The sequence below is a fragment of the Ixodes scapularis genome, unplaced genomic scaffold, assembly GCF_016920785.2.
Source record: "Ixodes scapularis isolate PalLabHiFi unplaced genomic scaffold, ASM1692078v2 PGA_scaffold1__304_contigs__length_218370807, whole genome shotgun sequence".
NCBI classification, from domain to species: Eukaryota; Metazoa; Arthropoda; class Arachnida; order Ixodida; family Ixodidae; genus Ixodes; species Ixodes scapularis.
This window is the reverse complement of record NW_024609846.1, coordinates 108521996-108537838: the sequence shown is the minus strand read 5'-3', so window position 1 is coordinate 108537838 and position 15843 is coordinate 108521996. Positions and strand designations below refer to the sequence as shown.

At 47.4% G+C, this 15843-nt stretch overlaps 1 protein-coding gene across 1 annotated transcript; it reads right to left on the bottom strand.

Moving 5' to 3' along the window:
- Window positions 1-1144: 1144 nt before the first annotated feature.
- LOC120841960 lies at window positions 1145-8644 on the bottom strand. Its single transcript, XM_040212950.3, has 10 exons — window positions 8474-8644; window positions 8254-8346; window positions 6736-7111; window positions 5690-6068; window positions 5445-5606; window positions 5176-5362; window positions 3941-4183; window positions 2304-2475; window positions 1387-1535; window positions 1145-1323 (listed from the first exon to the last, which is right to left on the bottom strand). Exons 1-10 carry the CDS (start codon window positions 8490-8492, stop codon window positions 1145-1147), a joined length of 1959 nt encoding a protein of 652 aa, XP_040068884.3. The 5' UTR covers window positions 8493-8644.
- Between the last annotated feature and the right edge of the window lie 7199 nt (window positions 8645-15843).

The following is a 15843-nucleotide window of genomic DNA, read 5'->3' as shown; positions in this document are numbered from 1 at the left end:
GCACGAAGTCATACGTCGAAAAAAGAAAATTCACTTGCCCTGTGTGCAGTCTCTGCTGAATTGACCAAGAAGAGGTACAGAAAGAGAAAGAACAAAACCCCGATTTACCTCGGGTGATAGTGTGTCAACATGGGTTGGGGTCTCAAATACCTATGGGAATCAGCACTGTCTCCCACTACAAGATACGAAAAGAACTTTCCTCTGTATATGGCTTACTGCTATACGCAAAACTGCTGGTTCCTTCTGCTTCACTCAGACGAATGGTGTGAACCAAAATACAACTATGTGAATGCTTCTGTGGTGGCCCAGAATGGATAGCGAAGCCAATACTTGTCCAAATACTGTCACGCATGTCAGACAACCGACAAGTAAGCAGCGAAAGAAGGATCACCTCTACAACCAGTGCTTTTTCCAATAAGCGCATGGAAACAGCTTGGAACAGACACTGTGGAACTATTCTACAAACTTCTCTCACCATTACCGTTTTGCAACAAACTAGTTCAGTAAGTAGCCTGGGGTTGCTTTCTGTAGTCAAGTGACAGCAGAGATTGTCTGCGACTTCCTAATAACAACATTGAGGTGAGAGGGACATCCAAACATTACTGCCTTGGACCATGGCTTACAGGTCAGGTCCCGCACAACCTGAGAGTTCCTCAGGTCGAGGGACTTCTCATCATCAGTCTGCAATTTGCAGTCCACAGGCGAATAAACGAGTTAAAAGATTTAATTGAATTTTAAAATTGTCTGTCCAGTCAATCACTCAAGAACGAGGAAACACCCATACAGGCAGTAGTGAATTTCTTCTCGATAAAAGCACACCAGAAGCAGCGGCAAAGGTTTTCACGCATGAAATTTCTAGAAATGTCTAGATATCATGGGCTTTCCAGGTTTCGAAAAGCCTTTTCCTATAGAGATGCGGCAAAAGGGTCCCCAAGTTCACAGTAAAAGTGTAGCAGATGAAGTCTTTCTAAGACTCTTACCAATTTTTCTGTTACTTTCTCAGACGGTACAGGTACACGGCATACAGCCAGTTCGTCTGGTGGATTTGGGGACGACTGGGCAGGTTTCGCCGCGTCAGGCTCCCGTGCTGTGTGGTGGCCAGGATAAGAAAAGAATTCCCATCGACCACATACACGGGCTTCCACTATGCTTGATCGAACCGGGTCCTGTGGGCCAACACCGCTGCTTCCTTGTCTGGCCTTTGTGCAACGCTGCACAGAGGTGGTCGACGAGGACGTGGCCCGTTCGCAGCCACAGCCAGCTGGTAGGTCCGGGAAGCCTTGGCCAACTCCAGGCAGGAATTGAGGAGCCTCTGGACGTAGTCTGAGTAAGAAAGTGTGATAGTCAAGCTGCAGCCAATGTCTGAATAAAAGTGTCTGTATTTACCGTACGACGCAGTCTCCATGATGGGGCTGAGGACCCATTCGCCTTTCCGTGACTTGGGAAACTTCAGACAACTTCGCTTTTTGTCGTCCTTCGTTGTGGCCTGCGCACGGTTGCTGTTCTCATTGTAGTGGAGCACCGCGACGGCAGTCCTGTGAGGGCCGCATATAAGGGGAGGAAAGACTGTAAACATGCCCCAAGCATATTTCATATTAGAACTTTTCAGAAATTTTCATACTGCACAACACATGCTAGTAACCGTATCCACACTGGCAGGCAACCTGTCGTATGCTAGCAGACCATCCTCGGGAACATGGCCCTGCATCGTTTCACACACTAGCAACCCATCGTATTCTCATTGATTGACTCACTATTATTGTGATCAAAATTAAGTCGACACTTCTCATTTACTGTAAACGACTTATTTTTCGCGGTCTCAATATTTCTTGATTTTGGTCGAAGCTCAAGCTTCGACCAAAATTCGCAGGTTCTAAGTTTTGCGACACAATGGGATCTCAATGTAGATTCTTATGTGCTTACATTCTACCAAAATTGTTTGCGGGACATATTTTTCGCAAATTGTAGGCGATTCACAAAAATTAGGCCTTCGCGAAAATTAAGTCGTTTACAGTTCAAGATGCGCTGCAATTTGCCACCATTGTGCGGACACAAGTATGTGTGAAAAATGGCTTCCCTTCGACTTACGGTAACAATGAGAAGCTCGTTAAAGACGAGGGAGATAAAGATTGTACAAATTGACGTAGGGCCTCGCTCCTAAAAACAGTATGTGCACTCGCTCATCTGCTAGTGTACATAAGTGCATCCCCAGAATTTTCTGCGTGAGTGGTGCACAGTAGAAATTTCAGAAAAGGCTCATAAATAAACAAATATCACTAGCATATATCAGGATGCCTGCTTACCGTGCCACCATGCCCTCAAAACTGAAATGACTGGATTTCGGAGTAAACCGGAGCAGCATGCTGTGGAACGACTCTAGGCGATAGGTCTGACCGTCTCCAGACACCCTTGGTATGTCCTTGAGTAGTTGCTTGGACATGACGATCTTTTCGAGAGCCACGTATGGCTCGGTCCCTGCGATAAGAGAAAGTATCGAAATAACCCTCAGGGTGTCTAGCAAGTTATTACAACTCTACAACGGTCCCTGACCATTGTAGAGGTGGTTAAATATATCAGATCATTACAACACAAGGCATTGAGCATTCAGAACTGTAACAGTACTTTCGCACGGGCTGAACCCAACTTGCATATTCCGAAATATTTGGGTTCGTCCTGTCCGGATTAAATGAGCACTTTCTTGCCCCCTGACATAGTCAGTGAAGAAGCCACTTCCAGAAACACAATAAAAACATGACGCTGAACCAGACATGTTAATAATTACGAATGGCAGCATGGCATAGCCGCCAGATGCACACTTTCGGATACTTTTGGCTTGGATTGTATTGGGGTCTGCAGCTTTCCCATTTGTTAATAATAATAAATCTAGTAGCTCTAACTGGATCTAGTCTAGTGTCGCGCCCTCAATCCAATCCAAGGCTTTTACTGGATTTGTCGGCGGTTCCCTTTGCATCGGGTATTACACTCTACATCAATTGAGCAGGGCCCGCGGGCTCCGCTCCAAGCAGAATTTATTACCTATTTTTCTGCCCACAGGTTTTCAAGTCTTTGCTCAGGGCACTCGATAGCGTTTCCGGCACATTTTCCCTGACTCGGCTCGCTCTTTGGCAATATCCCTGACAGTCCCCCGATTTTTCCTGGTAATTAAATTTCCCCTGACAATTCCCGGTTTTGCCGGTCTCTAGACACCCTGACCCTTGTAAGTGCTGAGTTTATATCGATAATGACTGAGCAGGTAAGCCAGAGCGCAGCCGAGTATACTCCTGGTGGCACCCAAAAGGTTAAACAGCAAAGCCAGTGCCCATTGCAGCCTGTCCACAAATCACTTTTTTGTGTTGTATACGTGATGCAACTGCCATTTTATTTTTTATCCATCTCTGCAGAAGCTAGATCTCTGCTCAGTAATTCTGCATAAATAATTTTCATATAATCTGCAATTTCCCTTTTTATGCGTCTTTTGCATGTTACAAGTCGGTCTTCACTTCCTCATTCTGTGTCTTTTCATGACCTCAAAAGTGGAGTGTTTTTCTTGAAATATAAGGCTAGAAACATGCAGTTTAAGCCTCTTGATGTAATTGAAATGTCCGCTCAGTACTATGAGCTGGATATGAGATGGAGTCCTCCCATTGGCAGGTCTAGAAGGGGGGGGGGGGTTTGGGATATCCTGACCCTCCTTTTGAATTCCGCAGGTGTGAAATGCAGAGCGGAAAAGGGGGGGGGAGCATACGAGTTATCCGAAACACAATCTGGTATGCTGATCCCCCATCTGGAAACACTTGCATTCATCTCCAATTCCTCCTTGTGCTATTTGATTGTAGACTGGCCAGAGCAGCCAAAGGAAGTCTGTCCTTGTTATGAAAGCTTCGCCGACAACTGGAGTGAAAAGAATGTTATGAATGTTTAAAGAATGAATCTTTTTTACCTTCCTGAAGCCACCAGCGCTCTTCGATTGGGCCATGGGTGCACGCAGGGTACAGGGGGCTGGGGTGCTGATGGACGTTGCTCACGTGTCGCATTACGGACACCCATTTTGCGAGCACCAGCGCGCCATTGTCACTGCTGGTCTGTGCACACCAGTAGACGTGTCCACGTACAGTCTTCACCCATGCATTCAAGATGCTGTTCTTCTTTGTCTTGCCTGCAGAGGCCATCTTGCTCCCAATGCCTATAAATTAGAAAGCCTCCATGATTATTAGCTCAGCACCAGTCTAGTTTGGAAAACAAGTTTTGATATTAGATACACTAAATATATGAAGCTATAGTAAAATTGCATCTAGATACTGGTGCAGCATGGACAACATCGTCAACTTTAGTATACCATATGACGTTTGAATAATGCCACGTGTATCTTGACAACAAAGCATGTTGCACTATAGTTCATTGCGCCAGCAATCATTAACTCAATCGTGATCGGGCGGTGTTACACAGCAGTGCCATCTACCATCAAGCCGCTAACGATCATTGAATTCAACTGAGCTCGCCTACCTCAGTTAACTGATGGGGGTTCACCCCAACAGAGCTAAAGATGGCAGCATTCACCACTGATAGCCAGTGCTAGCGAAGCATTTACTATTGCAGAAGAAGGTATCTATTATCAGAAGAGGTATGATACGAAGTCAGAGCTACCATTAAAACTATTGCGAAACGTCGAGGAAGTGCGGCCATTGTGATGTCGGTGGCAGTAAGACTTTCGTTGTCACTCTTGCTTTAAATTTCTGTGAAATATTCCAATTTTCGTTTTCTTTGTTCTCAAAATAAACTAAAATCTATCACTCTGAACGACTTATTTTTTACAGGCTCAATATTTTACGATTTAGGTCAAAGCTGAATTTTTGGAATAATTTGTGGGTTTTCATTTTTGCGACATGGTGGGATCTCAATATGGGCGATTCGTGAAATTTAAGTTGTTTACAGTATATGTCAAGTTAAACTTTTTTTTGTGTGTGTTTTGTGAAACATGTTACACACAATTATCCTCAATACTTTTTTTTCTATCATGTGGGTCACGTGACGTGCATCAGAACTCGGGTTATTAGGCCCATGTACCGCGTAGCACCAGGCAACTTAGTTGAGCTCAGTGAGATGTCCATGATCCTTGACTCAATGATTGTTAAAACGGCCTATGTACAGGGGTATTGGAGTTATCAATACTATTACCTTTTGCGACATGCCATGCGTCGAACCGGTGCTTCGTGTCGGGGTACCTATCTCTCATCAGGGCATTCACCCCAAAGTGCCGGTCGGTCACAAGAACATACACAGACAGCCCCATGCTCAGGAGGAAGTCCAGAGAACGTTTCAGGCCCTCCGTCTCCATGTGGTTGCTCGACTTGACTTCTGTCGACTAGGGTAGAAAAAGGTGCCGTAAAATGCATACCTGATCCATGTGATGCATTGAGGTCATCTTATATTTAGCCACTTCTTACCTGAAGAACCTCGTAGTGCATGATCTTGTTGATGCGGGTGTCAAGCAGTGTATATGTCCCATACTTGGCAGAGTAACCAGGCGAGTCAGCACGCCCATCGCCTGCAAGGTGGAGCTTGTCTTTCGTGGCTGTCAGGAGAGACTCCTGTTCAGCTTCCCAGGTCTTTGAAACAAGAAAACTCAGTGTCAGGCTCAATCAGTGAACATGTTTAATGAACGGACAATCTTGTTGTCACTTCTGCTCACCTTTGTAGCAGCAGGAAAGACCAAAGAGCTCTGCACCCGGAAGAACTGAGTCTTCTTCAAGACTTGCACGCCTATAGATCCCAGGAGGCGAAGAACGCGCGTTGGGCTGGCTCCAGAGTAGGTGATGGCAGCAGGCAGCAGGATGTTGAGGAGTGCCTTGCTGTTGATTCTGGGCTGGTTCTCCCACACAGTCTTGTGCCCTCGTGCACACGTGATGACGGCGTGCACAAGGGTCCCTCGATGTGTCAGCTTCGTCCGTGTCGGAGCCAGGCATTTGATGCAAACCGAAAACAGCAGCAGCAGCTGTGATGCAGTCACCAGGTACTTCCTCTCCTTTACCGGGTCCACTGCTGCTGAAGACGTGCTGCACCCTCCTTCACTGTTAAAAAAAGAAAAAGAATAAACCAAAAGATTATAGTGTGGAAATTTCAAAAACAGTTCTTTTTTAACGCTTCTAATTTTTTCTATTCTGCCATCATCTCTCACAGTTCTTTGCACAAAACCGGGATATCTAACAAGCTCCTCCTTTCATATTCATTGACCTTGCCAGGTTCTCCCAGACTATCTCTATTAAATTTCCTGGCCGTTATTTCAACCTGGTCCGAATAACCAAGTGTGATCGTCGTGCTTTTTATAAGATGTACTTCTAAGGCTCCTCCACTGCACCATAAACTGTATGTATGATAAAAAACACCCATGTAACCACCATACTAAAGTTTAATTTAGGAACTGGTAGTATAATAAATTAATTAATTATTCATTTAATTAGGCAATGGCTTGCACTATCGAATGATGTTTCAGGGAACATTATTGGGTGCAGCTGTGCCGATGTGCGACTGTAAAGCTTCGTTATTACTGCCGTGCCACTTCCATTTGTCATTTCTCCTGATATAGCCAACCTTTTGACTGTTTCCCTTATATTTGTCTAACTTTTGCAGGTGAAGAAAAGCCCCAGATAATTACAAGTTTTCCAGATTGGTAGACCTAGCTTAATCCTATTCATAAAATGGAGTTCTGGTTTCTGAAAAATTACAGTGGACACATACTCGACATCTGTTGCACCGTCCGAGTGCACAGAGTCGTTGGACCAGATGCTGGTGTCGGAATCCGGTTCATCATCGGAGTTGAAAGAGTTATCCGGCCTGTAACTCTCGTCCAACAGATCTGGCTCAGGGCAGATATCTTCATCGGAGTCCAGGAAGGCGGCCTCCGTGTAACTGGTGTCCGAAGGCGATGCCCCAGGTTCTGAGGGTTCGGGAGTGGCATCCCGCTCCAACGACAAGGGGCTTGGCGTCTTGTCCTCTGTAGGCGTAGAGCACCACTGGCGCAATTCTTGCTCAACGTCTGCAGAATTCTCTTGGGCTTGTTGGGGACTTCCGGGAACAGCTGGCTCGCTCCCCAAAGGGCTTTGGCCAACCATGCCTGGAAAAGATTGAATGCCAGAGCAAACATTATGGTGTCAAAACTGCTTAACATGCACAGTAACAGTGTGCATGACATGACTTGTGATGCAGTGCAGTTTTTACAATTGATGAGCAAAAATATATATCCGTCACTCTCACCCTTCCAAGTTTATTTTGACGCAATAAAAACATTAGGTCCCCACCTTTCTGCCATGCAACTGCAAATAGCCCAGGCTCAACGAAAGATGAGGGAAATGCATGAATGGCCACAGTCAAAGGTAGTGTTATGAACTGGTTGGAACCAGTTCATGCTTGGTAGCGGCAGTAACCAAACTAATATCTAGCAGGCATGCTGGAACCGAGACCAAACCACAACAAAACACAAAATCGGCGGTTCAACACCATGGTTATGATATAACGGTGGTTCTGTGTTTTCAAATAAAGCCGATGAAATCCAAAAACCATTTGCCTGTAAAACTTTTGTCAATTCGAATTCATCCGAAAAAAATAGGATTTTGAAGGTCACACCGACCGGGGAAAAGAAAAAAGCGTGCAATAAAGATCAGGTTGGATCAGTGCGAAGGGTCGTCGGTCCTGAGAAAGACGGTGGGTGTCTGGTTTTGCAGAGAACAAGGCAATGTATTTCTAGGTCACGGCAGAAATAAGGCTGTACGTCTAACGGTGCTAGCGGGTGTTCCAGTCTCAAGTTCAGACCATAGTCACCATGGACAGCATAGTTCCATCAGTGGGTGCGGGTAAAGTGACTTGAATGGGGGTGCGTGAAGCTGAAGTTGCTATACTACTATGTTGTTCAACCTGCGCTTTCACGGCACATTTCTGTGGCACCTGCAACAGCGAGGCGACATTTACTTTCATGCATATACAAACATGTGCACTTGTATTTATTACAGCAAGCTTGTAGTAAATACAAGCACACTTGCTTGTTTTGAAATGCATAGATGAGCTCATTGTAAATATTTCACACTATTAAAATTTGTTTTGATAGAAGAATGAAGTCCAAATAACACTTTCCAAATTTGACAAAAATAAACTCGGGGAAACACGGACATAATGCATCTATGTTATGTATACTATTAAAACTCTCGTCACAATTGTATTACATAGATAGCACTATATTCTTAAGCCACCACAGCTACTCACCGGAAGATGTTGGCAGTGCCGGATTTTCAGTCGAGGTCTGACAAAGCTCCTCGAAGGCTTGCACAGCTTTGTCCACAGACAGTGTCGGTGTACCTGGCACACCAAAAAACATTACATTTCAGATATAGACTCGAATAACATTGCACAAAGAGAGAGAGAGAGAGAGACTGATAAAGCTATTCTGTCATTACACGATAAGGTGAACCAAGTCACTACATACCTCTCGTTACCACACACATACAGATGTGGCAGATGGGCGGCTCCAAGTGCGGTTCAAAATGGCCATCAATTGCAGTAGTTGCTGGCACGGTGTCGCATAAAGCGGCGGTGCTGCTGTTGCACCCTGGCCCAGAAGTGGAAGCCTGGTCCCCGCTCTGTAAAAGCAGTGCGATAGTTACTACAACTGGTATACACCAACTCATGTTTACAAACAAACCGGAGCGCCCCTAGTAGACGCCACCGGCGCCGCGTATGCGCGATGGGGGTGTGGGCAAGAAGCTCACCGTCGCCCATAAACAAACCATTGAAATGCGATGTTGTCGTCGTCGGTGTAAGTTCCCGGGCTCTTTTTCGCGTTGGAATTGTTGATTCTACGTCCTCCTAACGATGTCCGACTACTTGAGCGGCGTCAGCGAAATTAACGAGGCTTGTTGCACCGCAAAACTTCGCGTGAATAATCTGACATGCGGCGATTCATTCCGCGTGGACGCCGCAGAATAGCTAGAGCCTGATTCACATGATGAGATTTCACTCGCAATTTTCAATAGCGACGTCGCTCGGACTGCAAAAGCGTGAACCGTAGCTGAGATGGTCGACGTCAATACTGAAAATCGCAAGCAGAATCTAACCAAGTGAATCAGGCCTAACAAGTCGGTGATGGCCACTGGTAACAATGATCAACATCTCCTCGTATCTACTGTTTACATCGAGCCTGCTTACCAACCTTCAAACTTAAGTCTTTTGAGGCCTGCACTTACTTCTTATCGCAAGTGCCGGGCCCACGTTTGGTCTACGGGCCGGTGTCCTCTAAAAGGGCAGACGACAAACAGAAACGTTTGAAAGAGCAGACGACAGTTCGAACGATCAGGCGACCGTTTAAACTTGAAGACGCACTGAACGCAGTTCGCAGGTGGTCCGTACAACTTGACGGTTTTCCGGCATTCATTTTGGAACAAAACAAATAAATCTGATGGCCAGAAGTATCCGTGAATTCAACCCAAAATGCTTCCCGCCCAAGCAACTGACCTTCAAACCTTTCTCGACCCTTTTGGTACAGCCCCAGTCGCAGCATTTTGACAAGAAGGCAGGTTTTTGTCTGGTTGCTTTCAAAACAACGCAGGAATACACGTCTCAGATGGGCACTTCCGCCCACAGCCCCGGACTGGAAGTGCGTCCGACGCGCCACAACCGCGCCGTGACGTAACAGAAATGAGTTTGTGTATACACGAACTCAACTCTGCGACGTCACGGCGCGGTGGTGGCGCGTCAGGCAAACGTCCGGTCTGGGGCCGTGGGCAGAAGTCCCCATGCCAGACGTGCATTCCTGCATTATTTTGAAAGAAACTAGACACAAACATGCCTTCTCGTCAAAACGCCGTGACTGGGACTGTACCAAAAGTGTTGAGAAAGGTTTGAAGGTCAGTTTTCACGTGCTCGGTTCGCCCGAGAATCTGGATATGTGCTGTGAAAAGGGAAAAGCAGACGCCGTCGGACAACGATTGCTTGGGCGGTAGGCACTTTGGGTTGAATTTGCGGATGCTTGTGGTCATCAGATTTATTTGCTTTGTTCCAACATGAACGCCAGAAAACCGTCAAGTTGTGCGGACCATGTTCAGTGCGTCTTCAAGTTCAAACGGCTGCCTGATCGTTCGAACTGTCGTCTGCTCTTTCAAACGTTTCAAGCGTCGGTGTGAGTTCCCCTGCCCTTTTTCGCGTTCGAATTGTTGCCCTGGCAATCTCCGACCACTTGAGCGGAATCAGCGAAATTAGCGAGGCTCGTTACACCGCAAAACTTCGCGTAGTGGTGGTCCGCACAACTTGACGGTTCTCCGGCGTTATGTTGGAACAAAACAAATAAAGCTGATGACTACAAGTATCCGTGATTTCAACCCAAAGCGCTTCCCGTTCAAGCAATCATGGTCCGACGGCGTCTGGTTTTCTCTTTTCACGACACATATCCATGTTCTCGGACAAACCGAGCACGTGAAAACTGACCTTCAAACCCCTCTCGACTTTTTTGGTACATCCTCAGTTGCGTCATTTTGACTAGAAGGCAGGCTTTGTGTGGTTCCTTTCAATGCAGGAATACACGTCTCGCATGGGGTCTTCCGCCCACAGCCCATACCGGAAGTGCGCCCGACGCGCCACCACCACGCCGAGACATAACAGAGTTGTGTTTGTGTACATATAGGCTGGTTTCACATGATATACCTTCTGCTCAAACCCACGGTAGAATTCTTAGTTTGTGGGCCTTAGCCCTTTGCTTTCCTGCGGGCGGAAACAATGTTTTCCAACTTGCGCAATTTTTTTTTTTTTTTTGCGTTGTGATTGGCTGCGCCAGTCAAAGAAGTCGGCAATGCAAAGGAGCGTCGGCTGGTACTCAATTTTCATACATATTGATATTTATTCGGAGCTTAGATGATCTGTTACTTGAGGAATTGGCTCACTAGTGGCCAAAATGGCCCCAGTCGGTGCTGCGGGGCCACCTTGATGGACAGAAAAGCGTAGTGAACAAAGGTATGTGAGGCCTAAGAGCGTCTTCGATGGTGCTTCTTGAGCTCTGCCGTCGGTAGAGATGCTGATTAGGTTTTGTGGGATTCACCAACACCGCAAAACTTCGCTCATAAACAAGCGCCTCCATGTAACGAATAGGGCAAATGGTAGATGCAGCCCGCGCCCCCCCCCCCCCCCCCCCCCCCCTGCACTCCGAAGTGCAATCGAAGGAAGTGAAATTTTGTTTTTTGACACCACCTTATATCAAACAATGCGAGACGCTGTTGATGATTCACTTTTTGGTTGCGGGCCAAGGACCTGCACGTTCAGTATTAGTAAACATGTTTCGTTACTCATAACAATGTTATCTCCATGCTCATGCATAAGATATGGCTAATTTGTACCAATGAAAACAAAAATACGTACTTGGCTAAGGCATGCTGTTCTGGCTTGGTTCTGACCAACAGGTTCTTCTTGAGCCACTGGTGCATCCAGCGATGACTCATATGTTGGTGCTTTGGAGTCGTCATCCCATGTAGTGACCACTGGCAAGCTACTGCTCTTCGACACTGTGCTGCTGCTGCTGTGGTCACCGCTCTGTGAAACCAATCGGTCAATATTTATTGTCTTTGATTTGTTCATAACACACCCTATAGCCTAGTTTAAGTGTAAGGGCCGCGCGAAAGTTATAAAATAATGAATGAATAAACATTATCGTAGGGATGGGTTCCAGCACCCCCAGGTGAAGCCCAAAGTCCGGGGCCTCAAAAATGGGGGCCACCAATTTGGCACGGTCCACCTGCTATTGCTGGCCAGTGGCCGCGTCATCGGTCTGCCGCTCCTCCCAGGAGGTGGGGGAGGGGTTGGGAAGAGGCGAGACAGAGGAAATGTCCTGGCATTACCAGACCACGTGGAGAAGTGTGGGAAAAGGGTTGATGTCATAGAACGCCCTGTCTGCGAGTAAGAGAAGGCTGAGGAGAATAATGTTGTTCAGTTGGTCGGATGGTGGCAACCCCATATCTTCCCCATATTCCCGGTGTGAGAGTTCTCGGGCGAGTACACAAGCACACTCATTACCAGGGACAGCTGTGTGTTCAGGGACGGCTGCGTGCCCAAACACACAGCCCAGGCACCCGCACCCAGACTAACGGGAAAGTGTGGGAGGTGGAGTATAGGAAGGAGTCGAGTAGGGACACAGTGGATAGATGCAAGGTGGTGAGAAGGAAGTGCCGGCAGGCCGTCTGGGAGTCAGCCAGAATGTTAGTGGGGAGGAAGAGGAGAGAGTGGAGGTGGAAAGAATTGCCCTGTGCTAAAATGACGATGTGCAACAAGTGTCAACATAAATACCAATTGGATGCCTATATTAGAATATCTTGGTCGCCAAACAAACGAACAGTTTTCTAGTCTAACTTGCAATAATGATCGGATATATTGTTCAGATTACTGGTTTTGAAAACAACTTGTTTGCTCTTAAATGTACTTTCTACTGGTAACAGCATAGATAATTGAAATATATTAATATTATAGTACATAACGGCGGTGTTCAGAGTTACGGTTCCCAATTTCAGGTTCGGTTCAGTCCTGGGTAAAGTTCGTACAGCCGTTTGAGCGTTTGCAAGAGCACGCCAGCCCGCGCGCGGACACGCGCACTCACTTCTACTGATATATAGCACAAAACGTTCGCGTGCGTTCACGTGCGACGTGCTCGTGAATGTCGCCTCAACAGGCTTGCAATCGCACGTGCTCGCCCGCACGAACAGAGACAAAAGCATCGGCCAGCGCGACGTGAGCGAGGAATATACGTACCCCGGTCCGACGACGCTTCACGCATGATTCGTCTGCTGTTTGGGGAGGCGAGGATCGAGGAACGAGGTACGACGACACGGCGTCCGGCGTCAGTCCGTCGGCTGTTACGGAAGGCGAGGATCCAGGATCGAGGATCGACGGCACGGCGTTTTGATCCAGACGCGCATACTTGGTTGAAAACCCAGCGTCGCAGAACAAGCGCAGATCTCGCTGGTAGCATTCGGGCAAAAAGTGGTCAGAACAGATCAATGTCCTGCTATTTGGCGACCACGGCTTCTCGGAGTTCCAACGGCGCACGATGTCTGTCCAAACAATGAGACGCGCACTGTCGCGAGGGAACTTGTGAAAAACAACTCCCGGGCTGGTCGACTGATAGTTCAAGCAGGCAGCAACACAACATCGTGAGCCTATGGCCCTTCTGCGAGGCATCGCAGCTAGGCTTCGGGGATGCTGCCCGCGCTCGAACCGTAACAAAACCACAAAACGCCGTCCTCCTACTGCTCCTACTGCAGCAGAGGCGAAACGAGGAAACGAGTGCGTCTGCTCCCAACTTGGCGCATGCGTTTTACGGTGATCATGTGGACAGAGCCAACACGCAACGCCGGGAGGAGCCACTTCCACTCACGACGTCTTCGTTCAATTTCGCCCGGAGAAGTAAAAACAACCAAAACATAGAACTGACATACGCATGCCTCTGACGTAGGTGCTCACTGTTGGCTGCGCCAGATCCGTGGTATTGACAGCGCTGTTGATTGCTCTTCACGTCGCGCGCTAGAGTTAGCAGATTTCGGCGACTTGGCTCGTTTGAAAGTTTGCTGGCCAGATTAATAAATATTTAGACGGAATTACATCGCGAAACTTGGCATGTGGTCTTCCTATATGATGCTGAAGAGGGCTACATAGTTTTCTCAATATCAAAAATGAAGCGGAGTTGCCCTTTAAGCCATTTATTTATAAATGCCACTGCGATGCAAAGGTTCCCAACATTGATGTTTAAAATTACGAAACTAACAGTGTACAGATAATTATAAATATCATAATAAAAGAATATTATATATATATATATAACGGGCATGGTGGCGGGAGGCCGAAGGCGTGGGTATATAACTGAGAAGAAAAAACCCTTAGTGAAAACAGCAACAACGGACGATTTAATCTTCGACGTTTCGGCCGTAAGGCAGTGGCAAACTGCCCTACGCTTCTCTCTCACGAAAGCTACAACCGTCACCCCGCCGAAATTTGGACTCGACCGTAGCACTGTATAAATACCACCCGCGTTCATCTGTAAAAGTTCTTCCTGACGAAGGCCGGACTCCGGCCGAAACGTCGAAGATTATATCGCCCGTTGTTGCTGTTTTCACTAAGGGTTTTTTCTTCTCAGTTATATATATATATATATATATATGAACGAATATGTGCAGATGAATGAACCGTACTTAATCCAATGAATCAAAGAATCAAAGTTTCCAGGAACCCGCCGAAAGCCAAAAATTTGCGGAGCCAGGATTTGAACTCTGGGCCTCCCAATGTTCGGTCGGGTGTGCTAACCACTACACACCCGACCGGACATTGGGAGGCCCAGAGTTCAAATCCTGGCTCCGCCAATTTTTGGCTTTCGGCGGGTTCCTGGAAACTTTGATTCTTTGATTCATTGGATTAAGTACGGTTCATTCATCTGCACATATTCGTTCATATCCTCCTCGGAGACCACGTACGATGGTGTGAAGTGCCCGTGTTGTGTATATATATATATATATATATATTGTTAGGAAGGTGAAGACGACGATGGGGCAGTGGCGCGCACGACCGTCTCGCGCCAGGCCCCACGGGCCGGCTCGGCCTCCAAAAATCATATGTGTGTTCTATCATCGTGTACTGTCCTGTCTCTTCTGCTGCCGACAGCATCACCTTAACAGTATGGTGGAGGTGCGGAGCCATACTCATCTCCTTCATTGAACATCGGCGCCGCTATGATCCTGTGAACCCGCCTCGTTGAGGCAGTCATCCGCAGCAGCAGACCAAACACCAGCCCATGGCTCCGTCGCCCAGCCCCCGTCCAGACGCCATGACAAGCCGCACCAGACGAAGCCGACAGACGGTCCCCCGCCCCTATCCCCAGCCCCCGACGTTCCGACGCTTCTCAGTGACGTGAGTCCCCCAGCCCGGACCGTGCCGTCGTGTGGCTGGTGCAGAGGTCTGTGACGCTGCGGAAGAGGCCGAAATTCAACGTATCCATCTTCATCCTCACCCTCGCTGTCGGCAGCTGTCCTTTCTTCTTCTGTTTGTGTGGCGTTGTACGTGTGCTTCATGTGTTCATTTATTCACCGGCCGGGTCGGCCGTTTTCGTCGGAGGGAGTACTGTTAGGAAGGTGAAGACGACGATGGGGCAGTGGCGCGCACGACCATCTCGCGCTAGGCCCCACGGGCCGGCTCGGCCTCCATAAATCGTATGTGTGTTCTATCATCGTGTACTGTCCTGTCTGTTCTGCTGCCGACAGCATCACCTTAACAATATATGTATATATATTCAATTCCCGGCTCCGCTGTTTATTTTGGCTTTCGGCGGGTTCGTAAAAACTTTGATTCTTTGATATATTCATCGTGCGCAAAAACATATTCGCCGTTAATCCTTCATTTGAAATTATAATGTGGGTAACACGGCTTAAAACATGACATCTTCGAACTCGCCCAGTTTTGGTTCACTTCTGGGGAGGGCAGCTTTGAATACCCTTCATAAAGCTGTCCTGTTCACACGGTATTGACATCAAAGTAGACGCTGCACGTGTTTTAGGCCAATCGATTCTCCGATTAAGGTCACGTGAATACAGTCTCGAAGCTGGTGATAACGCAGAACACGGCACTTGCCTAAAGCCGAAGGTCACACATAGCATCCACTTCACTATGAACCTTGGGTCGAACTTTCTAGAGCATACAAGTGGCACATCCTTTCGTTGTGTTCATTGTTGGGATGCCCCTGAAGATTAGTCTTTGTAATCGCACCCCCGTTCTGGCCTTGAAGGGGCTCTGCTTTCTAACTGCTCTTTTTTTCACTCTCTCCTAAGCTGAAAGCGT

Coding starts and splice junctions, on each gene's coding strand:
- LOC120841960 (XM_040212950.3), bottom strand. Junction 7,112..8,253: donor GGCACTGCCAACATCTTCCG/GTGAGTAGCTGT, acceptor AATCTTTTCCAG/GCATGGTTGGCCAAAGCCCT. Junction 4,184..5,175: donor CGCATGGCATGTCGCAAAAG/GTAATAGTATTG, acceptor TCTAATTTATAG/GCATTGGGAGCAAGATGGCC.